Source organism: Drosophila kikkawai, chromosome 2L, assembly GCF_030179895.1.
Source record: "Drosophila kikkawai strain 14028-0561.14 chromosome 2L, DkikHiC1v2, whole genome shotgun sequence".
Taxonomy (NCBI): domain Eukaryota; kingdom Metazoa; phylum Arthropoda; class Insecta; order Diptera; family Drosophilidae; genus Drosophila; species Drosophila kikkawai.
The window spans coordinates 5,348,218-5,373,225 of NC_091728.1; the positions used below are offsets into that span (position 1 = coordinate 5,348,218).

At 45.2% G+C, this 25,008-nt stretch overlaps 5 protein-coding genes across 5 annotated transcripts; 4 read left to right on the forward strand and 1 right to left on the reverse strand.

The window, feature by feature from the left end:
- The first annotated feature begins 889 nt into the window (after positions 1-889).
- On the forward strand, positions 890-5,850 carry Pfas (phosphoribosylformylglycinamidine synthase). The gene is made up of 4 exons (XM_017168474.1): positions 890-997; positions 1,378-2,485; positions 2,676-4,961; positions 5,049-5,850. Exons 2-4 carry the CDS (start codon positions 1,390-1,392, stop codon positions 5,744-5,746), a joined length of 4,080 nt encoding a protein of 1,359 aa, XP_017023963.1. The 5' UTR covers positions 890-997; positions 1,378-1,389; the 3' UTR covers positions 5,747-5,850.
- Positions 5,851-5,934: 84 nt separating this feature from the next.
- Positions 5,935-9,176, reverse strand: LOC108075873 (uncharacterized). Its single transcript, XM_017168475.3, has 5 exons — positions 7,347-9,176; positions 7,006-7,285; positions 6,665-6,939; positions 6,332-6,527; positions 5,935-6,278 (listed from the first exon to the last, which is right to left on the reverse strand). The coding sequence occupies exons 1-5, from the start codon at positions 9,070-9,072 to the stop codon at positions 6,071-6,073; spliced, it is 2,685 nt and encodes an 894-aa protein (XP_017023964.1). The 5' UTR covers positions 9,073-9,176; the 3' UTR covers positions 5,935-6,070.
- Positions 9,177-9,437: 261 nt separating this feature from the next.
- On the forward strand, positions 9,438-11,616 carry mtm (phosphatidylinositol-3-phosphate phosphatase). The gene is made up of 2 exons (XM_017168595.3): positions 9,438-11,086; positions 11,137-11,616. The coding sequence occupies exons 1-2, from the start codon at positions 9,553-9,555 to the stop codon at positions 11,460-11,462; spliced, it is 1,860 nt and encodes a 619-aa protein (XP_017024084.1). The 5' UTR covers positions 9,438-9,552; the 3' UTR covers positions 11,463-11,616.
- A 702-nt stretch (positions 11,617-12,318) lies between these two features.
- On the forward strand, positions 12,319-20,845 carry LOC108075765 (beta-1,3-glucosyltransferase). Its single transcript, XM_017168325.1, has 7 exons — positions 12,319-12,714; positions 12,778-12,914; positions 13,144-13,468; positions 13,889-14,021; positions 14,364-14,517; positions 14,938-15,481; positions 20,800-20,845. The coding sequence occupies exons 1-6, from the start codon at positions 12,319-12,321 to the stop codon at positions 15,473-15,475; spliced, it is 1,683 nt and encodes a 560-aa protein (XP_017023814.1). The 3' UTR covers positions 15,476-15,481; positions 20,800-20,845.
- A 1,589-nt stretch (positions 20,846-22,434) lies between these two features.
- On the forward strand, positions 22,435-23,389 carry LOC108075799 (ribosomal RNA-processing protein 7 homolog A). The gene is made up of 2 exons (XM_017168370.3): positions 22,435-22,509; positions 22,568-23,389. The coding sequence occupies exons 1-2, from the start codon at positions 22,485-22,487 to the stop codon at positions 23,341-23,343; spliced, it is 801 nt and encodes a 266-aa protein (XP_017023859.1). The 5' UTR covers positions 22,435-22,484; the 3' UTR covers positions 23,344-23,389.
- Positions 23,390-25,008: the final 1,619 nt, after the last annotated feature.

A 25,008-nucleotide genomic window follows, 5' to 3' on the forward strand; every position in this document is an offset into this window, starting at 1 on the left:
AAAAATCAGATTTTATAATACAAAATAATATTTTTCTAAGTCAAGGAATTATTTCCGACCCCATAAACCATATATATTCATGATCAGCATCAACAGGGGAATCTTTCTAGACATGTCCGGAAGAAATCAATTTTTTGGCCAATTTTGCGAAATTTCATCATTAAAATTGGCAAAAATGGCCAAAAATTTTGATTTCTTAAAATTTTAAATTTGGTATGCAGTTTTTTTAAATTAATAAAAACTAACACAAAACTGCTTTCCGAATCGAAATTAATGCATTTTTGGCTTAGTTATGATATATTTTAATTGTTACCTGCAAGGGTATACAAACTTTGGCTGGCGAAAATTAACTTTCTTTCTTGTTTAAATTTGTTTTTCTTTTCTTTTAATTTAATTTTTAAGGTTGTAATTTCAATTTGGAAATTTATGGTTTCATTAAAATCTTGTAAAATAGTATTTAGGTTTTCTTTAATTCAATTTATATTTATTAAATTGTTAAGTTGCCATTTTAATACTGATTTTGTATGATAAATTTTAATCAAATTATTTCAGGTTAAGGTGACAAAAAATAAGGAAGCAGTCCACTAGTGTCCCTAAATCATTGCATACTTTTGGACGTTTTTTTTTTGCGAGTGCTACACAAATTGTTGTGAATTTAATTGTTAAAATCAATTGAGGAAAATAATCTAATTTGAAACTTTCTTTCTTAATTTTTTTGTATATAAAAAAATTAAAATTATTTGAAGATTTTGAAGGTTTACCCTTTAGGTAAATCATTTTTGTATTTTTTAAGCCATTCCATACTTTTATTACCCATTTTATTTACTACCTTTTTCAGGCCTCCCATGACGGACTAGGGGTTAATGTGAGAGATTCGATTGGATCATTGCCCAGCACTGGTCAAGTCCAATACAAGCCGCCAAAGACGAATCCAAAGCTCGTTTTCTCAGCTCCAACGCACGTGCGCGGTGCTCTTTGTTATTGTGCTCCAATTCGGGTTAGTTAACGCCAATTGTGGCTTCTTCAGCCTATTATGCCCTCAGCTTCCCATTCATTACCTCTCGCGAACTGGTGTTTGTGACGGAAAATATGTTTACGTCGCCGGCTTATCAGCGACTCGGATTCAGGGGCTGGCAATAATAAAAACAAAAACAAGTTGTGACGGCGGTGCAACGACTGCCTGCATCCCATCTCTTTCCATCCGATTGGATCGGATTGGCTGTAACCTGAACCGCGGCTGTGGTTGATAACCCCCAACGTGGGCTGCGGCCCACTGGTTGTCAACGGCTGTGTATTTGGACAGCCCAAGATCATTCTTTGCTCGTCAAGCAAGGCGCACGCACGGATTATTCTCAAGCTATTCTTAATTTATTGCAGCCCCACGACAATATGGTCATCCTACGCTACTACGATGTGCAGGCCTTTGACGCGGCCGAGGAACAGAGTGTCTGGCGTCGCCTCAGGGCAGAGGATGGCGGCCTGGCCTCCGTGCGCATGGAGCGCTGCTTTCATTTGGAGCACAGTGGAGTCGAGGTTGAGCACTCGTTGCCACTGGAGGAACTGCTGATCTGGCTGGTTAAGCAACCGATGAACAGTGGCCAAAGCCTGACTAGGCAGCCCGTCCTCCATGCGAAGGGCGAGCGGCAGTTGCTTCTAGAGATCGGACCGCGCTTCAACTTTTCCACTCCGTTCTCCACGAACTGTGTAAACATCTTCCACAATCTCGGGTACACGGAGGTGCTTCGCATGGAGGCGTCGACGCGCTACCTCCTGACCTTCAACGATGATTCGACAGTGGCTCGTGAGGCGTCCAGGTTTGTCCCCCTGCTGGGAGATCGTATGACCCAGTGCCTTTACACGGCGAAGAACACGCCCAAGGCAAGCTTTAATGAGCAGCTGCCGGCGCAACTAACTGACTGGCACTTTGTGTCCGTCTTGGAAGAGGGACGACCGGCGCTGGTGCGGATTAACCAGGAGTTGGGCCTAGCCTTCACCGACTACGATCTGGACTTTTACCACGATCTGTTCGCCCATAAGCTGGGTCGCAATCCCACGACTGTTGAACTCTTCGATTGCGCTCAGAGCAACAGCGAGCACTCTCGCCACTGGTTCTTCCGCGGACGCATGGTCATCGATGGTGAGGAGCAGCCCAAGTCCCTGATTCGCATGATCATGGACACGCAGGCGCACACGAACCCCAACAATACCATCAAGTTCAGTGACAACAGCAGTGCCATGATAGGATTCAAGCACGACACCGTAGTACCGTCCTCCGTGGTGGCTCCGGGGCCAGTGCGTCGCGTAAATGTGGAGTCTGATCTGATCTTTACAGCAGAAACCCACAATATGCCCACGGCAGTGGCTCCATTTAGTGGCGCCACTACGGGCACAGGCGGACGTCTTCGCGATGTCCAGGGTGTGGGCAGAGGAGGAGTCCCAATTGCAGGAACTGCCGGCTACTGTGTGGGAGCTATTCACATTCCAGGTGAGTTTGCTCTGAATTTGAGGAGATATTTATGCCATGAAGAGTAATGTAACCTGAGCTTTTGAGGTTTAGGTAAGGCTTTACAGTAGTAAGTAGAACAATTTTTTTTTAAATAAAAGAATCTATTTAATCCTTAAGGATATAAACATTTGATGACAGTTATAACACTTTCCTTATCTAATCCCCACAGGTTATAAGCAGCCCTACGAGCCATCGGACTACAAGTACCCAACGACGTTTGCGCCTCCCCTCCAGATACTTATCGAGGCCAGCAACGGGGCCTCGGACTATGGCAACAAGTTCGGAGAACCTGTAATTTGCGGCTTTGCATTATCCTACGGCCTCAACAGCCAGGCCGATGCCAGTCAGCGGGATGAGTACGTAAAGCCGATCATGTTCAGCGGCGGACTTGGCACTATGCCCGCTGCTATGCGGGAAAAACTGAACCCAGTTCGTGGTCAGCTGCTGGCCAAGATCGGCGGACCCGTCTACAGGATCGGCGTGGGAGGTGGCGCCGCCAGTTCGGTGGAGGTGCAGGGATCCGGAGACGCGGAGCTAGACTTCAATGCCGTGCAGCGAGGTGATGCTGAGATGGAAAACAAGGTGAATCGTGTTGTTCGCTCCTGTCTGGAACTGGGCGACCAGAATCCTATTCTGGCTATACACGACCAGGGAGCTGGCGGCAACGGTAACGTGCTCAAGGAACTAGTGGAGCCGGGCTTTGCAGGAGCTGTCATCTTCTCCAAGGAGTTCCAATTGGGCGATCCCACCATAACGGCCCTGGAGCTATGGGGCGCCGAGTATCAAGAGAACAATGCCATTCTCTGCAAGGCCGAAGATCGAGAATTGCTGGAGAAGATCTGCCAGCGGGAACGATGCCCCATCAGCTTTGTGGGCGTGGTGACGGGTAATGGACGTGTTACGCTGTTGGAGCAAGCTGCCCCCAAGGATGTGGAGAAGGCTCTAACCAGCGCTACGAGCAGTACGAAGCCAGCTCCGTTCGACTTGGAACTCAAGTACGTATTGGGCGATATGCCGAAGCGGACATACGAGCTGAGCCGCGAGACGACATCCTTGAAGAGTTTAGTTCTGCCCAGCGACTTGGGCCTGGATGATGCACTAAAGAGGGTCCTTAGTCTGGTGGCCGTGGGCAGCAAGCGCTTCCTCACCAACAAGGTGGATCGCTGCGTGGGAGGACTGATCGCTCAGCAGCAATGTGTGGGTCCGCTCCAGGCCCCACTGGCCGACTTTGCCCTGACCACCGTATCGCACTTCAACAACGCCGGTATCGCCACCTCCATTGGCACCCAGCCGCTGAAGGGTCTCCTCGATCCCGCTGCCATGGCCAGGATGTGTGTGGCCGAAGCCCTCAGTAACCTGGTTTTTGTGAAAATTAGCGAACTGGCGGATGTCAAGTGCTCGGGCAACTGGATGTGGGCTGCGAAATTGCCCGGTGAAGGAGCCAAGATGTACGACGCTTGCAAGGAACTCTGCCAGATCCTGGAGGAGTTGCACATAGCCATAGACGGCGGCAAGGATTCCCTCTCCATGGCCGCCAAGGTGGGTGGAGAGACCATCAAGTCGCCGGGCACCCTGGTCATTTCCACGTATGCTCCCTGTCCGGATGTGAGGCTAAAAGTTACTCCCGATCTTAAGGGTCCCAGCTCGGGCTCTGAGACTGCTCTGCTCTGGATAAGTCTGGAGGAGAAATTTAGACTGGGCGGCTCTGCTCTGGCACAGGCCTATGCCCAGCAGGGGAATGAGTGTCCCAGTCTGGCTAAGACCGACATTCTGGCCAAGGCATTTGTCGCTACACAAACGCTGCTGGAAAAGGGCCTTCTGCTGGCCGGACACGATATCAGCGATGGAGGACTGCTCGTGTGCCTCGTAGAGATGGCCATTGGTGGACTGAGTGGCCTCGACGTGGACCTATCGGAGCCCTTGTCGTCCAAGCTTAAGAACTTCGATGAAGCTGCCCTTAAACTCAATCGCCCTGAACTGGCTCTCCTCTTTGCCGAGGAGTGTGGCTGGGTGGTAGAGGTGCATCACAAAGATCTGGACCGCGTTCGCTCCATCTACAAAGAGGCCGGAGTGCCGAACCACTATCTGGGCAGGACAAAAGGATTCGGTCTTGATGGCTCCCGTGTAGTTATCAAAAAGGGTTCATCTGCGCTGCTGGATCAGCCCCTGCGCTTGCTCTACCAGCAGTGGGAGCGCACCAGCTACGAGCTGGAGAAGCTGCAGGCTAACCCCGAATGCGCCCAGGCGGAGTACCACAGTCTGGAGTTCCGCAAGGCTCCCCAGTATAAGGGCCCCGCCAACCTGCAGGCCGAGCTCATTCTCAAGCGCTCTTCCACTCCGATTCGTGTGGCCGTTCTGCGGGAGGAGGGCGTCAATAGTGAGCGCGAGATGATGTCCTGCCTGCTGCGAGCGAACTTTGAAGTGCACGATGTGACCATGTCGGATCTTCTGCAGGGTGAGTGTTGTAAAAGGATTATACGATCTTTAGAAAGCGAATTTTTATAAGAATGTTTTAGCTAATCAACGAAATTTTCTTTTGCAGGCACCACCACACTTTGCCAGTACCGAGGTGTCATCTTTCCGGGCGGATTCAGCTATGCAGACACTTTGGGATCCGCCAAGGGCTGGGCAGCCAACATTCTTCATAGTGCCCGTCTGAAGCCGCAGTTTGAGGCCTTCAAGCACCGCCAGGATGTCTTCTCGCTGGGCATCTGCAATGGCTGCCAACTAATGTCGCTTATTGGTTTCGTGGGAGCTCCCAGCAGCACAGTGGGCTCCGATCCCGATGTGGCCCTACTCCACAACCGTTCGCAGCGATTTGAATGCCGCTGGTCTACGGTAAAGGTACCAGCAAATCGATCCATCATGCTGCAAAGTATGAAGGATCTGATTCTCGGATGCTGGGTAGCTCACGGTGAAGGTCGATTTGCCTTCAGGGATGATAAGCTCATAAACCAACTGCAGAAGGAAGAGCTGGTGACTCTCCAGTATGTGGATGATGCCGGAGAGCCCACGGAACGCTATCCCCTTAATCCCAATGGAAGTCCTCTGGGAATTGCAGGTCTCTGCTCGCCGGACGGTCGTCATTTGGCCTTGATGCCTCATCCGGAACGCTGTAGCTCCATGTACCAATGGCCCTACGTGCCACATGACTTTGAAGTGCCAGCATCAGGAGCGGAGAGTCCATGGCAGCTGATGTTTAACAATGCCTACAACTGGTGTGTTCAATTGGGTCAATAAAATCCTAAGTGAATAAGAACTTAAATTAATTCAAGTACAACTTTTAACTTTTCTACAACTTGTATACGACGTATGTATAACGTTAATAAACTTTTGATACAAAATATTATAAATATTATTATTGAACTCAAAGGTTTTTAAAGTTTTCTGTCCTACCTTGTTTACTTTAAAGACCAAAAATCAAATAATGATGGTGTGTTGCTCTCAGTATTCACATTTTGCTTATCTATTAATTGTTAACATAACATAAAATCTTATAAAAACAAAGTCCTGCGCTGTACAGCTACATGTAAACCTAACAAATGGTTAACTAATCAACAACGATTACTGGGAAATCTGTAGCAAGCATTTTAGGAACTTTTCCTTGGCTCCTTGTGTCGCCATGTACTTGGAGTTCCAGTCATGTTCGTTTATCTGTAGCACTTTGTAGCCCATCATTTCCAAGTGCTTCATTTTCATAGACTCTGGCCCTCTCAACGCAGTCAAATCGTTCTCACAGAACGAATCCAACTTTAGCAGAAGAATGGCCACCCTAAAGAACATATTAAAAGTATTAAAAGTAATGTAAATAATCTATGTGCTTACTTCGTTATGCGATCTAGCATGGTGACCTCCGCAGGAGGCGCAGGAATTGGCTTCCTATCCCGATCGAAATGAATTACAAAATCTATGTGGTAGCCGTACGGCGTTGTGTGATTGCAGCGAAAGTGATTATCATTCTTAAGCAGGTTTTGCAGTAGTTGTTTGACATCGGTAGTGAAGGTACTGGACCGGAAAGACCCTGAAATATTTAAAATATTAGTCGCAAAAGTCATTTTTATACTCTTGTAATATTTTAATTTTTGTCAGAAGTTTGCATATTAAGTATATATGAACAGAGTATGAATATTCTGTGTCTTCCCTAGTGGTGATACTTACTCTTGCTCATCTGAGCTTCGATATAGTTCTGTTGAAACCACGGCACATTGGCCTCGGGCAGATCCAGACAGACTGTGCGATTCAGCTGCATGACTAGGTTCAGCACCCTTTCCGGATAGGTGGCCTTGGAGTAGCAGACCTGAATTTCATCTTCAATTCGCTGAATAAACTTCACGCAGAATACTTTATTGATAAGCTTCTCCGGTATGGATTTATAAAAGCACAACGCCAGACAGGCTTGGACGAGTGATAGTCCGCTCATTTGGTCAAAGTCTCTAGAAATAGGTAAAATATTATTTATACATATGTTTTTCAATTAATTTCAAGCAAATATTACTCACCTAAGTAATACTTCAGCCACACGATGCAAGACTTGGGGAGAGGCAGGCGTATAGCCCAGGTTATATGAACAAGTTAAGACCTTCTCAACGGTGTCTCCGGTGACGTGGTCGTGCTGTTCGGAAATGTAATCAAACATTGACTCCAACAGCTCGGGCACAAAGAAGTTCGATGCATTGAAATTGTACGCCATGTCCCGAACCACTCGCGAATTAAGGTCCTTGCAATGAAGAGATTTATAGAGCACCAAAGCTTGGTTGTATACCAAAGTGTTCTTGAGAGCTGTAAAACAGGGAGTAACGGGGTTTTTTGGTTTATTTAGTTCAAATTATTTTTAACTTACTTTTGCGATGGCTCAGGGTTCGCACAATCATGCTGAGATCACTGGGACTCAACGGATTGTCATCGGTGCCAGCCAAGTGTCTCTCTGCACAGCCAATGAGGATGCTATCCATGGTGGACAACTGCATGCCAGCCAGTGGAGGAAGATGCTGGCGAAACCTTAGTTCGCTGGCGATTTGCATTCCACGGCTGAGAAGAAAACAATCCTGAATGTCCAGCTGCGGAGCCATCGATAGCATCTTGCTTAGGATGACGTTGGGGAATTTCTTCCACGCAAAAGGTGTCTGTCCGTAGGCCAGCACAAACGCCGCCATGCGCGCAAATTTTGTTGGCAGCCTGCCCGCAATGTCCCCCTCGATGGCGCTCATGCACATGCGACTCAGCTTGCGCTCGACGGTAAAGTGTCGGTAGGTTCCTCCCAGATTGTTGTTGAAGTTCATGTAGCGCTGACAGTGCCTCAAGAAGCGCAGGTGGGTTTGCTCTTCCGGGGAGGAGTCAAGCTCTCGCACGACACCCGACCAGTAGGTGTTGCACAATCTTAGGTCGGAGATCTTCAAGGCGCGCAACACTCTGAAAAAGTGCCCGCTGGCACTTGGTAGGAGCCAGGACTCTTCGCAGTTGATGAGCTCGCGAAAAATGTCCAAGTACTCGTCCTTTTGAAGGGGAGTAGCGAAATGGACGGCACAAGACAAAGCGTCCGCCGATCTTTCCTCCTGCAGTAACTTTTCTATGGCCTCCTTGAGCGACTGCGTCAAATTTGCAGGCTCTTGGTGGTGCAGAAATGCTCGGCACAAACTCTTCAAATCCCCAGACTCCAAATCGGGGATGCAGGGCCTCAGGGCCAGCATGATCTCTCTTATCAAAGGGGTGTGATCCTGAGACCATACCGGAATATTCAGCATGTGGAGCACTTTGAGCAACGCCCTCGGGGTCTCACTGCTGAGCACCCCGCTGTGCAGCAGCTTTGTTACTCGATGCTTAAAGTCTTGAAGAAGCTGCTCGTCGATGAGCATGTGCAGTTGGAATAGGCAGGTGGACAAGAGGCGCACCTCTTCTTCACTGCGGCACTGGTTGATGTGCTCCTCCAACTGCGGCACAAAGTTCCGGCACACAAGGGGCGTAAAGAAGTCGCGTTCCAAGTTGATGCCCACCGACAGGCGGGAAAGGGCGGTCAGGGGAATCAGTTCTTTTCCATCCACTGTGCCGTCTATTAGGCCAAGGGCTCGTACTAAAACCGCCTCGACGGCTGGCTCGCTGTTTGCTATGCGCATTTTACGGAGGTAGAGGTAGCAGCGGCTCAGGTCGTTACTGTCCAGCTGGTCTATATGGTGGGGACTGAGGTAGGGTAGGACTTCCTTTAGCACGCGCTTCGTGAGTGCATCCCTTCCTGGCTGATCCAGGCCTTGGTAGTGCGGCCAGAGCAGTGAGATGCCCTCTACCAAATGAGAACCTTCCATTACTTCTTTTCCACTGTTTGCCATCAGCAATTCCAGAAGTTCGTCTCCGGTTTTTGTCCTCTGCAGACTCAAGAGTAGATCATCCTTGCCAATGGTTGATGTTCCGCTAAAGCTTTTGTGTTGCCGCCCATTCGCCAGAGCCAGGTTAAGTCCATTTGCCGGCAGCAACGATGGTACCGCCAGGAAAGGCGGCCTCCTCAGTAACTGCAGCTGACGTATTTGCATGAGGTACTGCAGGAACTTCCATTGTGCTCGGGGCGCGTAATTCATTTATAATTTATAGTTATTAGAATAATTATAATTTATTTACAAAAGTGTTAAATAATAACAATAGCGGCGCCGTGTAAACATGTGACGGATTGCGCGATCAGCTGTTTGACTACGTATGTTTAGAGCTGCCAACTCGTGTAAAAGTTAGAATGTACAAATACATGCATATAAACAAAAATAAAACGTTTTGTGTGAGTTTAAATGATAACGGCATTAGCTTTATTGATCAAAGACTAAGTTTAGTAAGCTATAGAAAAAATAAACCGATAATAAAGTTCGACTTATTTCATTAAACAAATTGGCCTATTGAGTAAAATCAGACAAAGGGTACCTAAATTTGTTAGCCTATCAGTGGAGGTACATTTTACGCACGCGAGTTGGCAGCGCCGTTGCACATAATTTGGTGAATTGCATTTATACTTTGTACGAAAGACACAAGCAAAACTCTACCCACACAAAACACCTGTTCCAAATCAAACAATGGAGTCCTCCGCGAGCCTGGCCGACAAGCTGGCCTCGAAAACGGCCAGCAACAACTCACTGGACAGCAGCTCCAAGTCCAGTTCGCTGGGCTCGAAGCACGGACAGAATGGGGTTCTGCGGGACACGCCCTTCGCCTATCTGGACGGCGAGGAGGACCAGGACCAGAAGAACGACGTCACCTATGTGTGTCCATATCGCGGGCCTGTCTTCGGTGCCTTAACCATCACCAACTACCGCCTGTACTTCCGTTCGCTGCCGCTGCGGGACCAGGAGCCGCCCGTAGTGGTAGACGTGCCGCTGGGCGTAATAGCCCGAGTCGAGAAGATCGGTGGTGCCACGTCGCGAGGAGAGAATTCGTACGGCATCGAGATCTTCTGCAAGGACATGCGCAACCTGCGGTTTGCCCACAAACAGCAGAATCACTCTCGCCGGACGGTGTTTGAGAAGTTGCAGACAAACGCGTTTCCTCTGTCCTACAGCGGGCGGCTCTTTGCCTTCGCCCATGCGGCGGCGGCCAGTGCCGTGAATGGCGGCAGCAGTGGCTGGGACGGATGGGCCGTCTACGAGCCGCTGGCAGAACTACGACGCCTTGGCGTTCCGAACGATATGTGGCGGGCCACCAAGTTGAACGAGTCCTACACCATTTGCGACAGTTATCCGGCCGTTTGGGCTGTGCCCAAGGCAGCCTCTGATGATTTTCTGCGTCGCGTGGCGCAGTTTCGGTCCCGTTGTCGTCTCCCGGTCCTGTCCTGGATGAATCCCCGGACGCAAGCTACTATAACGCGTTGCTCCCAGCCCTTGGTGGGAGTGAGCGGCAAGCGCAACGCCGATGATGAGACCTATCTTAGCTACATCATGGAGGCCAACGCTCAGTCGGATAAACTGACGATTATGGATGCGCGGCCCAGCGCCAATGCCATTGCCAACAAGGCGAAGGGCGGCGGCTACGAGTCGGAGGACGCGTACAAGAACGTGGAAATCAATTTCCTGGACATACACAACATTCACGTGATGCGAGAGAGCCTGCGCAAGGTTAAGGAAGCCTGCTTTCCGACGACCGACGACTCCAAGTGGCAGACGGCCATCGATAACACACTGTGGCTAAAGCACATCAGGTGCATCTTGGCTGGCGCCGTTAGGATTGTGGACAAGGTGGAGACTATGAGCACATCAGTTGTTGTCCACTGCTCGGATGGGTGGGATCGCACTGCCCAACTCACGGCCCTGTCCATGCTGCTGCTGGATCCCCACTATCGCACAGTCCGTGGCTTTGAGGTGCTCATTGAGAAGGAGTGGCTCTCCTTCGGCCACAAGTTCCAGCAACGCATCGGTCACGGCGACAATAAGCACTCGGATGCTGATCGATCGCCGGTGTTCCTGCAATTCATCGACAGCGTCTGGCAGGTCAGTCAGCAGTTCAACAACGCATTTGAGTTCAACGAGCACTTCCTCATTACCATAGTGGATCACCTCTACTCCTGCCGGTTTGGCACATTCCTCTGCAACACGGAGGCCGAACGGGTCACCGAAGGTACGTTTTCCAAGCTGTATTACAATGCCTTGCTGATGTTGTCCTTGCAGATTTGAAGCACAAGACCACCTCATTGTGGACACACATCAACTCTTCGCTGGATCAGTATTTGAATCCCCTATTTCCCTCGTTCACGCAGGGGGCGGAGCTAGTGCTGCGCCCCATCGCCAGTGTGCGAGCCCTGCGGCTGTGGAAGGGCCTCTACTGTCGCTGGAATCCGGGTCTGTGCGTCCCCCAGCATGGCTGCCAACGCACCCGGGAGCTGCTTTCCAAGCAGGACCAGCTCTTCAAGCATGTCAACGAGCTGAGGCTGAAATCAAATAACCGGAGCAACAGCATGCAGACGACAACAAGATTGGCATCGCCAATGCACTAATAGTATTCCTTCTACTTTCCCTTATGTATACACAAAATATATATGAAATTAACATTTATATTTCAGTTAACGCTATTATTTAAACTAAGTTATATATCTATATATCTAGGTTTGTTTCTGCAATAAACTAAACTTGTATGTTTTCTAAGCATGACTCTCGGCTACTAGAGATTCTTCTTTATGTTTATCTTATAAAAATATAAAGTTGGGGAATTTTTTTAGTCCCATCTATGGGTTATATTTTTAATCCCAAATATATCTATTTATGATAACCTCTTTAAATTCTATAGACGTTTCAATTTGGCTTCAGGAAGTATCTTTTTTATTGCAGTTACGAAAATATGACTCTTTAAGGTGATCGTCTTTAATAAACCTTAAAAAAAACCTTAGGAAAAAAAACTAGGAAGACAAATCCTGATCTGAGAACACTGAAGTCATAGCTGGTCTGACAGTTCATTTATGACTTTGCAACACTATTTCGCGGCAAATTCAAATTTGACATCAAACTGAAAACCTATGAGTTTCCACCAATGCCGTAGGCTGCTATTTCTACAGGTTGACATCTGTTGCATGCGCCTAGCGCAGGTTCATTCATAACTTCTGTTCCAAAACAGGCGCCTGCGCCTTGGTCTACCAACGTGGCGCCTCACATTCTCACCCACTTAGGCCCCCATTTCGGGTTTGCGCCAAAAATTAAATCACTGCTGCATCAGTACGTTTTCGCACGCTCATTAGAGCGGTCGTGTTCGGATTGCCGATGTGAATTTTATTATATTTTTAAATTTATTCGGGAATTCGAAATACATCAAAGGAATCTGAGAAGGATCTTTAATCTCCTTAAATCTATAATTTCAAAATGCATATTAGTCTATATCGTACCACGATTTGGCTCTTTTGTTGCTTCACCTTATGCCGCGCCAAAACGGAACCGGAGGTGCTCCTGGTCATCGCATGCCCGCCATATCCACGCCAGGCCCAGGACGAGTGCTTCGCCTTGGCCGGCAGCGTAAGAGAGCAGCATCGACAACTGAATCTGACAAGAGACATCGCCCTCGGCAACTATGTGGTCAAGGTTCACGTAATGCATGAGCTTTTCAATTACTGGACCCTACTGGATGCACTGCCTCATTTGCAAAGCCAAACCAGCTTAGTGAGTAAACGCACTGAATGGATTATCTGGTGCCAGCACAACACGCAGGTTGCCTCCTTGCGCGATCTGCTTAAGCACCTGCGTTACCAGGACCATGATGAGGTGAGTTGAACTCATCACATGGAGTGAAGGAGACCTGTGTTCTGAACCAACGAGTTTCTTCAGCTCGCCTTTTATGGCCACGCCCTGTATGATTCGGAGGCCACCATTATACATCACTTCTGGCACTACAAGGATCCGCGATGGTTCCCGTATCCCATGCTTAGCGCCGGACTGGTTTTCACTGGCTCTTTATTTAGAAGGTAATGTTGAATATGAATATGATAAATATTGTAAACAGAATCTACTTCTTTGTCTCTTATTTTAATTTACAAATAAAATTATCTTGGTTTTTTCAAAACGTTTTTGGGAGAACAGTATATTCAAATTTCCTTTCTCTCCATTCCAAAATAGGTATTTTCCTTTACCTGCAAAAACTCATATAGTTCCAAGTGAAGCTTTCATAAGTGGTAGTGAATCGTTCCTTTCCAGGCTAACAAAACTTGTTGCTCTTAATGCCCAAAACAACAGCCGTCCCAGTGAGTTCTCCATCGACGCCTCTCATGAGCTGGCGCGCTTTATATTCGACAACATACGGCCCGACGACGACGGCGACCACCCGGAGCATCGCGTAGCAGCGTTGTCGAGGAAAATCATTCTGAAAAATGTCCCCTACATTTGCCCCATGGCCATAACTACACAATCCCCAAAGAGTCCGACAAGAGGAGCACCTTCTTGTGCTCTATATGCAAAGCCAAAGGAGCCATATGTTCCGGGGCTGACATCGACGACTTTAGGGGACCGGAAGAAGCACTGTGTAAGTTTATTTTCGCCTCCGTTGTAGTGGAATCATTTTGCAACCCATATATCAACCTTAACGGGTTATTGATTAAGACAAAAATCTCCATAAGGTTTCTGTTAGAAATGCCAGAAAAAATGCCTGAAATATTTTCTGTTTTACACATGTATTCTTTTTTAATATATCAAAAGTTTTTTCCACAACTCACAGCTATTCTTGTCGGGCACAGCTTCCAAAGTCCTTTAGTTTAAACTTTAAACGCAGTCCATGCTAACGAACTCCATAAACATTTTGGATATCAAAACCAATGGAGAGCACCCCGGGCAATTAGTATACGAAACCTCAATAGCAATAAATTCCCCAAACGACTCTGACTTGATATCTCTCTCCGTCTCCATATCTGTTCCTCTTTCTCCATGTATTTCCTGCCCCACACAGGTGCACACAACGGGATCTCACATCTATTTCGCAATCAAAACCTGTGCAAAATTCCATAAGGAACGCATTCCAATCATTGAGCGCACTTGGGCAACCGACACCCACTACCGGAGATACTACAGCGATGTGGCAGGTGAGCACCTCGACGACAATGAGCGAGCAATTAAACCGAATAGAGGGGGTTCAGGAGCAGGTTCAGGGGGTGCCTGTGAACTGGGGGATAAAATAAACCGTTATATATGTATGTACACATGCCAGTGTGTGCCCAGCGAATTAACAAAAACACGATGAGGACGAGGCTGAGACTGAGTGATAGTCAAGCAAAACTCACACCCAAGAAATTCTGCCTGTGTGTGGTCCTCCTCCTCATAATTACTCCCGAGCCTCCAAGCTCTGCCCTTCGACGAGTAGTTGAATATTCATTGATTTGACTCTGCGATTTCCCCCGTTCTCTGCTCTCCGAAAACCACACAAGACGACGGCATACCGACAATCAGCACGGGGATACCGAACGTTCAGACTGGACATTGTGCCAAAACAATGGCTATTTTACAATTATCCCTCAAGGATATTGGCCTGCAATCGGACATACGCTGGCTGATGCTGGTCGATGATGATACCTTGCTAAGGTGAGTAATGGTCTAAGGAATTTTGGTACTTACAGTGCACATTTTGAATGAGATATCCCACCAAGTAGCTAAAGAGAAGCTTACTTATAGTAAATGACATTAAGATGTCTAGATTTGTTTGACTGCTGATTCAAAAGCAATGTTGACAAAGAGGTTACAAGGCAGGTACTGCATTTGATCAGGCTTAATTTAAGACTCAATTCCTATGTTCTTCTTCTATAAGATTATTTTTTCCGTTCTAAAATTTGAAATGTGGCAATGCTGTTTTTTTTAACTCCAACTGGCTCTTTCTTGAGCACAATCCCATCGTTTAATTCATTTTATTTTGCGGCTTAATCGGTTGAAAGCACATTCAATTAAAAAATGTTATATTGGTAAGTTGCACTCACTGACCATTTCCGTTTCCAATCCAATTACCAGTGTGCCCCGTGTCAGCGCCCTACTGAGCTGCCACAATCATTCGGAGCTCGTGTATGTGGGCCAGCGCTATGGCTATCGCCTGCATGCCCCAGATGGCTTCAACTATCACACAGGAGGAGCCGGCATCCTGCTCAGCCTGCCGTTGGTGCGGCTCATTGTGGACCGATGCAGTTGTCCCAGCGCCAGTGCTCCCGACGACATGATCTTGGGCTACTGCCTGCAGGTGCTCGGGGTTCCGGCAGTGCCAGCGGCGGGGATGCATCAGGCGCGGTCGCAGGACTATGCCATGGAGTTGTTGCAGCTGGAGCCGCCCGTCTCGTTTCACAAGTTCTGGGGCACGGAACCGGATTACACCTATAGCCGCTGGCTGGGTGGCAAATTGGGTAACCGGAGTGCTCCGCTTACGGCTGACAGGGAACGGAGTGCTGCTGCTCCTGCTGCTTCAGTGCACCTGCTCGGTAGGCTACCTGTACCTGGCGGAGGAGTACTTCCCCTCGAGGCGGTGCTGGAATCTTCGGGAAAGCATTTGGATCTTTAGTTTCCAGTAAGTGCTAATTAAAAACTAGAAAGACTCTTTAAGTAAATGACCCTGCCGGTGGCAGTTGGACAAAAAAGTTGGCGGGGAACCCCAAAAACCCATCAACAGGCAGAATGTCAAGCACACGAATTTTCATTTATTCTTTAGACCAAAAAATATAAAAGAAAAACTTTGACAGGTGTCGCGTTAGGAGAGCGCAGTTCTGTCTGTTCTGTTGCGGCTTTCGTGCCAGTTTAATTAGAGAAAATGCTCAAATGCGGTCGAGATTTTCCTTGATGGGTTTTTGGTTAGCTTCGAGTTCCCACCGTCAGTTGCCCTGGCTTGTCCTGATTACAGAGTCTAAGCTTGCACTTTGAAGCCGGCTTAGTCAGTGACATTTATGTCAGAAAAGGTAGCTTGCATTTTAAAATGATTTAAGGGTCAGGTTTTAAGGATAATTTGTTTAAATTGAGCAGCTTGAGGTGGCTTTAAAAGTCATGATTTTGCATACCATTTGCATTTGGTTTCAATTTGCGACCATTAAACGCCCTATCCGCCATCTGAAGTGCCTCCTCAACTGCAGATTGTGTTCGCACCTTGGTCGAACTTAAACCTCATTAAATGTAAATTTTAAGCGAGTCAGGGGAACGAAAATTCTCCGCATTCGGGGGCATCGAAAGTTTGCGCTTGAGTGAATTTTTCGAATGGTTAGCTTAGTCCTTGGGGCGGGCGGGCATTCCACGTTGTCTGGCCTGCGCCCACTCCCACCTCCGGTGCGGTCTCGAGTATCTTTAAGATAAACAAACAAAGAGCTCCATCAGCCAATGGCAACGCCGAGAAAGCTAACTAAGGCGAACACATAGCACCCTCCTATGTCCATGCAACATTTATAAGTATCTTGGGCCCCGTCGCCTCGTGTCTGCTCAGTAATGCACAATCTGCATCTATTATTCAAATGCCAATCAATAGTTTTCGCAGGTTTCGTATCTGTGTATGTGGGTGACAAACTGACACTCTCGTACAGTCTCCCACACAAAATAGGTGAAAACAATTTGTCAGTTTGTTTGTCAAGTCTCTAAAATGCGGCCAGTGGTCACTGAATTATTAAGCGACTGGGTGAAAGTAATTGTCAGTTGCAGATTAACCGACAAATTGGAAAATAAAAATATATATGTTTTTATTTTCTTCTTTAAAGGATCAAATGTAAAAGTGAAGAAGATTATACTTTTATTTAAAAGAAAATCTTACTGTTGCGAAATTTTTAAGCTCTAACCAAACCCCTCTTAATGCCTGCCATCCTTTAAAGTTGCTCATCCTGCCCGGGGCTCACGTCCTTTGGCAGGGCAGCGACATCCACGTTTGGCCTCCCAGTTGCCTTTTTAACCGTACGTCCGAATTAGTTGCGGATTTTTCAGTAAATGCGAAGCGAAAACCTCAAACTCAAGCCGGAATCCGCAGCAGCCAACAGCATGGCGACGCTGCGACAAGTTGCATTTAAAACCAAATTTAATTAACACCTTGCAGTTGAATAAATGCCGCATGTGCATTCCATGTCTGTTCCGAGTTAACGAGACCACCCAGTACCCTATCTTCTGTGGCATCTTGGCTAGGCTTCCTCACTTGTGGTTCTCCCTGAAGCGATCAAACTGAGATGGCCTCGGAATCTAAGCATAGAGACACCAGTTTGCAGTGTTATTATTCGTTCAATTTGAAAATAGTTATAGTTTTTTATAAAAAAAAACACATATATATAAAATAAGCTTCAATATGAGCCTGTCCCCTCCTTCAGTTTGAAAAATCTTTTAATAAATGTACTCTTCTGTAGGGTATACAAATGTGACCAAGAGTGGCGTCTAAATAATCTAGATAGAAGCTACTATGCTGAATTTTCTTTTGCATAAAATTACAGTTTATCCTCGAGGAGGACGCACCAGCACAGATTACATGGACATGGGTGTTGCTTGTGGCTACTTGAAAGTAGATTATGGCTGAACAATGTCACATCACTGAGCGTGGCGTCCGGCAGTAAGCACGGTTAATCTGGCTTGAAACATCACAAAAGTTAAACCATAAGAAAATTTAAGTAACCGCCCTCGCCCTCGAGCTTAGAAAGAAATCAGGCATGAGACGAAATTGTTTAAAAGATTTCTTTACACATTGTGCTTCCAAATCCTTGGGGCTTTTCAGGCGCTGGCACTGCTTGTTGGACCTTCGTGTTTGTTTCATTTTGGGGGTCGGGCCAGTTCCCAGTTGAGTTTAGAGAATTGTTTTAGTTTGGTGTTTGAATTCTGCATTTCTGCACTCACTTGGCAAAGGATGGCTCAGGGGAAACCTTTCAAATGTTGTGCATGATGATGTCAGTGAAGCAGTAAAGCTTTAAATTACAAAATATTGATTTAATCCGTTGCATATTTATTTTTTAATATCTTTTCTGGTAATTAAATTATAACGATTTAATGAGCAGCAAATGAAATTAAATATATGTATGGTCAAGAATTAAATTCCATTCTTTCTTCCATCATTCAAAACTTGCTAACTTTACCAAACCGCCGCCAGACGTTTGTCAGCCAAAGGACCAAGCTTTATTGTCTCAAAGTAAGCGATTTCAGTCAAATAAAACTCGGCCCTCGCAAGCCTTTCGTCCTTCGGTTAACGTGTAATAAATTTTTAGCCACGTCTAAACTTAAGCTGAGTTTGGAGGCAAAAGCATTTTGTGTCTATCAGGGCGTCTAATCTGCAGTTGAACCCATCCGAGCAACTTACAACGTGCAATAAATTCCAAGGCGCACCGCACCGTCTGCACTATTTTCGCCCAGCCTCAGGACTTTTGTTTTTTTCTGGGCATGGACTCCGACTCCAACTGCGACTCCCTTTCCCCTGTTAAGACGTACATCGTACGTGATCTGATAGGGAATGAATGCGACCGCAGCCCCAGAGACGCCGACATGTGTGTGTGTGTGTGTGTGCAAAGTTTCGGCCAAGTCGAGCCGTTCCCACATTAGCTCGGCCTAAAGGACACGCACCTGCTCTGCCCTGCTAACCACTCCAAGAACCCTCCATATTCCCACAGTATTGTGTGGTGGCTTACCCAAACGAATCACGAGCAGTTGGCGTTCTGCTAATTTACTTTAAATTGGTTTTTTTGACATTGGAGCTTCCGCTTTCTCCTGCGAGTTATCAGTGATAAATGACTGGGACACCTTCCGCTAAATGCGTCGCCAAGATAAGTATAAGATTTGCTCTATAAATTTAAAATTTGTCCCACTGGGTCTGTATTCCGAAATATAAATATTATGCTTTATTGCTCCATCGACTCCATTCCCGCCCCCAAAAAATGACCCTGTTTATCGCTAATGGCATCTGACTATCGAAGACCGGGCTTAATAAATTGGTAAATAAGAATTAACCAATTTAACTCAACTCAGCTCCATGACGAATTTTCTTTGAGCGCAATTTATTTTCTTTTTTCCTTTCATAATTAATGAGCAAAGTTTAAGAACCTTTTGTGGGCAACTTTCTCAAGAGTCCGACTGTAAGTCCAGCAGGGTCAATTGTCGACAAGATTGCTTATCGACGCAACGCATCGGAGTGGGCGTGGCATGTCAACGGTATACTAATGACCAGGCCAAAAGTTTTCCTTTATACCCTATTACTGGGTATTATAATTTTGAATTAAGAGAAGGAGACAGTTCTGAATTTATAAACATTGCATAATTAAGCTTTTAAGTTTACTGGAAAATCAAGTTTGGCATCGTTAATTATTAGATATCCACACCTTCTGGCATATAGGAACGAGTTTGCAGGATCTTGAGTATCTTCAGATCTTATTATCTATAATTCTGTTTAATATATTTTATCAGTATAATTGAAAAAAGGTACAAATTATATAACTCTTCTCGGACTTTTGTTTAATTTATATTGATATAAATTAAACAAGGGTATTTTAGGTTCGACTTTTTGATTTTAGCCTCTTGTTATAATTGAGCTTGTATATTTTACTTCCATAAAGACATAATGATTGGAAATCGTGTTAGAAAAAGGGGTATTTTCCTAATTAATCATAGATTACCATACAACAATACATCGTTGAGCACAAGAGTTATTCTCGAGGTCAGCTTATGTGTCACGTTTGCACACATTTTTGGTCAAAATTCAAACTAATGAACAACAATCTGTCGGTTTTGATGGGTCTAACATGCATTTTGCAGTGGGTATTGTGGTTATACGTTGCAAATCATTGTCAGCAAGGAATTATACAGATATCGAACCAGGGGACATGTGCATCCTGTGGTGGACTGCTTAGTTTCTTTTTATTTTCCCCTTTTAGAATCTAACCAGGCATCTTGCACCCAAAGATTTGGCTTTATAAATTGCTTGCACGTGATGCCTTTTCATGGTCACCGCGCAATTAGAGTGTTTTCCGATTTTCACCGAAGAAATAACCCCAATGAAATTGGCCAATATATATTGATTGGCACAAATTGTAGGGGGTTCCCAAAATGGACGACCATAAATCATGCGTGTGACGAAAATTGCTTGAAATGTTTTCACACACAATTGGACGAAATTCGAGAGCTCAACCTGTGGCAGGTGATGCCGCTAAATCTCTCAGAAAAAGCGATTTGGAAAATCTATCAGTGTGGATATAATTATAAGCTAGAATTTTAGCCAATTGTCTGTAGGTAAGGCAAGATAAATATTAAAATAAGCAAAGTAATGTCTTTAAGTATAAATTTCTTTAGAAATAAATATGTTTCGTAATTTGCTAAGCTAAGCGAATAATTTTAATGAAGTCGCAACTTGTAGCATTTTCATTTAAGCATAGACATAGGCATGAAAAGAAATCCGTATCCTTTTTCCCTTTTTGGAGCATCAGAAACCCACTCATGTTGCGGCTTAGGTGTTGTGGGGTCATGCCCCACAGCTGCCGCAACATTTACTAATTAGTCAAGGATTTCGCATTAGGGAAACAAATTCTCGACCCTCGATGGATGATTGTGGCGGAGCACGTGCCACGCTTTTAAATTTAAAATGGCCTATACATTTTTATACATACTTAAAAAGTGCGTAATGCATTTTAAAATTATGTGCACGTACAAAAAGTTAAAAAAACTCTCGTTTTTATAAAGCTTTGATTAATGCAAATGCTCGGTTTGAAAAACGAGTCCTTTTTTTATGTAAATGTGTTTGGCTAACATTTTTTAATGAAGTTCCGAGCAACTAAAAAATTATTTACAAAGTTCAAAATACATTTTGTATCTTACTTTATGGTTGAAAATATTTTAGTTTTAGTTTTTACTTTGCCAAGATTCTGAACTAAATTATTTTTCTTCTTCTATTTACAGATATCCTTCGTAGGCTTTTAATAATACTAATTTTTGAAAAACTTATTGTTAAGTCGGAAGTGTTTTACAAGTATATTGTAAAATCTAAACTAAATGTAATTTAATTATTTTACATATTAAATATCCCTGTAAATATGAAATTAAAAAAGTATTTATGTTGCATTTTCTATAAAGCAACTCCAACTATTTAAAATATCATTTTCGCTAAGATGGTAAGCTTTTGAGGAAAATAATTTAAATAAATCTACAAGAAAGCATTTTTAAGCTTTTCGAAAATAAATAAAAACCCTTATATTAAATATATGTATTAATTAATTTGGTTTAAGTGCAAGAAAATTAACCAACTTGAATTGCAGCTCAATAGGTCCAGAGGTCCTTGTTCGCAGCTACTTAGGCTTCAGCTGTAAAATCGTTTATCGAATTAGCAGGTCATGTATTTTAGCTTCAAATTTAATTACACTTGAGACTGGCTTTACAAAATCAAACCGCATTCAAATTGCATTATTCAATCAGCCGGCTCCTTGCTCCCCCGATGGGTGAAATGGGATGATGCCGGTGTGCCTGAGCGTCCGAATCGCAAAAATTAATGTCAATTGTCATTGCCACTGTGTTGTTGAATTTGGATTAATGCTGACTAATTTTAAGAATAATTAAAAGGATTTTAAACATATTGATTTTTGATGAAAGGTAAAAAGGAGCAATTTATTGATTAAGTATTTATATTATTATTATTTATATTAAATAAGCGGAAATACATTTTAATTTTCCTTTTTTTTAAATATGAATTCAAGCCATATTCCAACAAATAAATAAACTTAAAACAATTGAAGTTTTGCCTTCAATTAATTAGCATCTATTCGCATGGAACAGGACCGCGGACCGTGGACCGTGGACAGGGGCCAACGTGCCTGGACAAACTTCCGCCTTTCATCATGCGGCCGTTAAATAAACGCCGGCTGTGGTCGCTGGAGGGCATGGAGGAGCACGTGGACGAGGCGGGTCAGGATGTAGTTGTGGTGTGCAGTTTTTGTTTTCGGACCATTTGACGGGCACGGGGCATGGGTACAAGCACTCACATACGAGCAGGGACAGGGACTGTGTGTAGGACACATAGAGCAAGACAAAATCGGACGAAAACTAAAATACGTGCAGAGTTTACAAAAAACATTTGGTTTTTCCCGGGTGATGCAGCATTCTGGTCCTTTTCTCCTTCCCAGCTGATGCTTAATTATTTTTTCGCTTTTTTTAAACAGTCGTTTGCATTTAAATAATAATACTTGGAAATATATTGTTATTATTATTATTTTATAAATATACATATTTAATATTTTAATAAATATATTTAATATTTTATAATAAGCCTCAATAATAAAATATTTTTGAATCATTCAATGTTATCATTAATCAATAAACTCAGAAATGAAACTCTTGTTAGAAAATTCCTTTTTTATTGTATTTTTATTTTTATTTTATTTAGATATTTAAAATAAACAATTTTACGCTAATAAAACATTTTGACATCTGTTCTACACATCAAAGTTATTTACCATGCCTTAAGTATTACAGTTGTTATCAGAGTTTTCAACCTTTTTATAACAATTATTTTTGTATTATAAATTTATCGATATGTTGATCATTTTTCCCATCACTACTGCAACACGTGCCGTTTGTAAACAAAACGAATAATGGTGGAACTCGAGGGCTATACAGGTAAATTGTCATTTAAAGACTTTTCCCGTAATGTTAACTAACCAGGAGTCTCTTTCAGTGGTCCCCCTACGCACGTCGCCCGATGCGAAACACTGCCACAGCGTCTACATGCGGGAGCACTTCATTCGGCTGATGGACCCCAACAAACCCAAAGGCCGCACGCTATTCCTGCTCAACGTACCGCCCTACGTCACAGAGGAGAGCTTGAGGACGGTCTTCAGCCAGATGGGAACCATTGAGGTCGTAGAGTTCGCCGCCAAGCCGGGAAAAGATGAGACCCTCAAGTGGTATGAAGGGACCACTGAACCCTTCTCGACTACGCGTCCGCCCTTCCGTTTCAAGGTGGCCTACGTGGTCTTCCAGAAGAGCAGCAGCATTGCCAAGGCGCTGGCCTTGAAGAGCATCGACCTGTTCAACAGCAGCGGCGAGTGCATCATCAAGACTGGCATGGAACTGTGGCACGATCAGTACGAGAACAATTACCTCCTGGATGCGCAGAAGACGAAGGCGCTAATCCGCAAGTACATGGCCGGCTACGATAAAAGAGAGCGAGCTGCTGCAGAGGCGGCCAAGACGAGCGAGGCCGATGCCGACGGCTGGGTCACAGTGGGCAAAGACGGCCGCAATGCCGGCTTCGAGCAAAAGGAATCGGTGGTCGGACGTCTGGAAAATAAGATGGCCAGAGACAAAAAGACCAAGGAACTGACCAACTTTTACACCTTCCAAATACGGGAGAGCAAGATGCAAAACATCGTCGAGATGCGCAAGAAGTTCGAGGAGGACAAGCGGAAAATCGAGCTGCTCAAGCAATCGCGTCGCTTTAAACCATTTTAGCTGTAAGAGATTAAAATAAAACTTCCTTATGTTATCCCAAAAGAGAGTTGAAAAAATCAGCTGACTCGACCTTAGGTAGATCCTCATAAATTTGCAGTACTGCATTGACACTTTACTGCGTCCAAATCCTGGCCTGACCACGCCATAACTTATACTCGAACGCGGTCAGAGGCGGGCCATAAAAGCTTATAAAAAGCGAACAACAAGAACATGGGAAGAGCCGAAGCGAAACGAAACGAAACGCTTATTGTGTGATAATCGCTTATGGTTTATGTTAATTTAAGAAATGATAAAAATATTTCGCTTATCAATTTCGAATCATAATAATCGACGCTGTGCCGTCGTCGCGACTCTTAGTCGTACTGCGAAACTCGCCAGGTCCACTCGCACAGCACGCGATATTTCATCCCTGAGCTGAGGTATGCATGTCGCGGGCTCAGACCAGGACCGGATCGGTGGATCCACGGGAGGGATCTGATAGAATGTCTATTTCTTGCCTCCTCTTAACCAAAAAACTACGGAAAACTTTCAAAAGTATCTTAGACTGCAGACTTAAAATGGTTTCTTAATTGTTGTGTTAATTTAGAATCTCTTAACATTTATTATACGCTGTATTCAAAGAAAAGTGTCGGGCTTTTATACCAGAAAGACCTTCTCTCAGATTAAAAATGCTTTCTTGACTCTTTAAGTCCGCTCCTGCTCTGTGGGTAATGTGGCGCGCGTAAATTTTCGGATCTCCATCTCCAGACCCCTGGTAACCCGAGAGTCTGTGGAGGCTTGGGGAGTGAAATACAAACGAGTTACGCGTCGGATAACGCATGCTGACGATCTTGGCCAGGCTTGGGTTCGCCTCGTCGTCGGTTGGTTGCGCCGTTGTTATTGGTGGCCTACTGTGGAGCCTAAAGACAGCCACACATTCATAATTTCCCATCGATGCGTATCGTTTAAACGTTTTCAATTGATTAAAATGCGATAAATCATAATCGCCAACGTCGTCTTGAAAACTTGGGAACTTGTGAGGGTTCACAGGCCAGGCCAGAGCAGCAGACCCTCCCGACTCTCGATACCTTGTCCGGGGTGATGGAACGATTTACGAGCCTTGAACATAATAAAGTGTTAACGGAACGAGTTATTAAGGTAATCTGAATGCGCATAAGTTAATAAAGGCTGAAGACGATTTGCATTGGCAGTGTGTGGCACCGCAGCGATCATCCAGCGTCTACGGTTGCATCTAGCCGGGGCTTCAGTCTCGACGGCCTGAGCTCGGAACTCAGCTATGTATTACCAACCAGCCGATCGACGGACACACAAGATGTCGAGAAATATAACTAAACCGACCACACGTACGTCTCCCATGCTGCACAGCAGGACACCGGGAACTCAGTCCAGTCCGCTCGGCGAGATTGCTCCACGCTGGACGAGGAAAAAGGCAGTCTTAGGCATGCCGTGTTTTGTGAGGAGAACAATCAATAAATTTAAACACGTGAACAGACGCGAACAGGAACGGAGCGATCGAGCAGCCCACAACAACAAGAACGCCAACAAGCGAGAGCGATAAGTGATCAATGCGCCGTGTCGACTGATTGGACAGAATCAATAACCCCGAGGGGCGGGGGCGGGGAAGTGGTCGGGTTAAGGGAAAGTGAGTGATTTTTGTTTATGACA

Bases quoted from the DNA above. Each gene is read 5' to 3' on its own strand.
- LOC108075799 (XM_017168370.3), top strand. From the start codon at position 22,485: ATGGTGGAACTCGAGGGCTATACAG. The intron at 22,510-22,567 runs GTAAATTGTCAT...AGTCTCTTTCAG, and splicing joins GGAACTCGAGGGCTATACAG to TGGTCCCCCTACGCACGTCG.
- mtm (XM_017168595.3), top strand. From the start codon at position 9,553: ATGGAGTCCTCCGCGAGCCTGGCCGACAAGCTGGCCTCGAAAACGGCC. The intron at 11,087-11,136 runs GTACGTTTTCCA...TTGTCCTTGCAG, and splicing joins GGCCGAACGGGTCACCGAAG to ATTTGAAGCACAAGACCACC.
- LOC108075873 (XM_017168475.3), bottom strand. From the start codon at position 9,072: ATGAATTACGCGCCCCGAGCACAATGGAAGTTCCTGCAGTACCTCATG. The intron at 6,940-7,005 runs GTGAGTAATATT...ACCTATTTCTAG, and splicing joins GTGGCTGAAGTATTACTTAG to AGACTTTGACCAAATGAGCG. The intron at 6,528-6,664 runs GTAAGTATCACC...TAAATATTTCAG, and splicing joins CGAAGCTCAGATGAGCAAGA to GGTCTTTCCGGTCCAGTACC.
- Pfas (XM_017168474.1), top strand. From the start codon at position 1,390: ATGGTCATCCTACGCTACTACGATGTGCAGGCCTTTGACGCGGCCGAG. The intron at 2,486-2,675 runs GTGAGTTTGCTC...TAATCCCCACAG, and splicing joins GGGAGCTATTCACATTCCAG to GTTATAAGCAGCCCTACGAG. The intron at 4,962-5,048 runs GTGAGTGTTGTA...TTTCTTTTGCAG, and splicing joins CATGTCGGATCTTCTGCAGG to GCACCACCACACTTTGCCAG.
- LOC108075765 (XM_017168325.1), top strand. From the start codon at position 12,319: ATGCATATTAGTCTATATCGTACCACGATTTGGCTCTTTTGTTGCTTC. The intron at 13,469-13,888 runs GTAAGTTTATTT...TGCCCCACACAG, and splicing joins GGGACCGGAAGAAGCACTGT to GTGCACACAACGGGATCTCA. The intron at 14,022-14,363 runs GTGAGCACCTCG...AAACCACACAAG, and splicing joins ATACTACAGCGATGTGGCAG to ACGACGGCATACCGACAATC.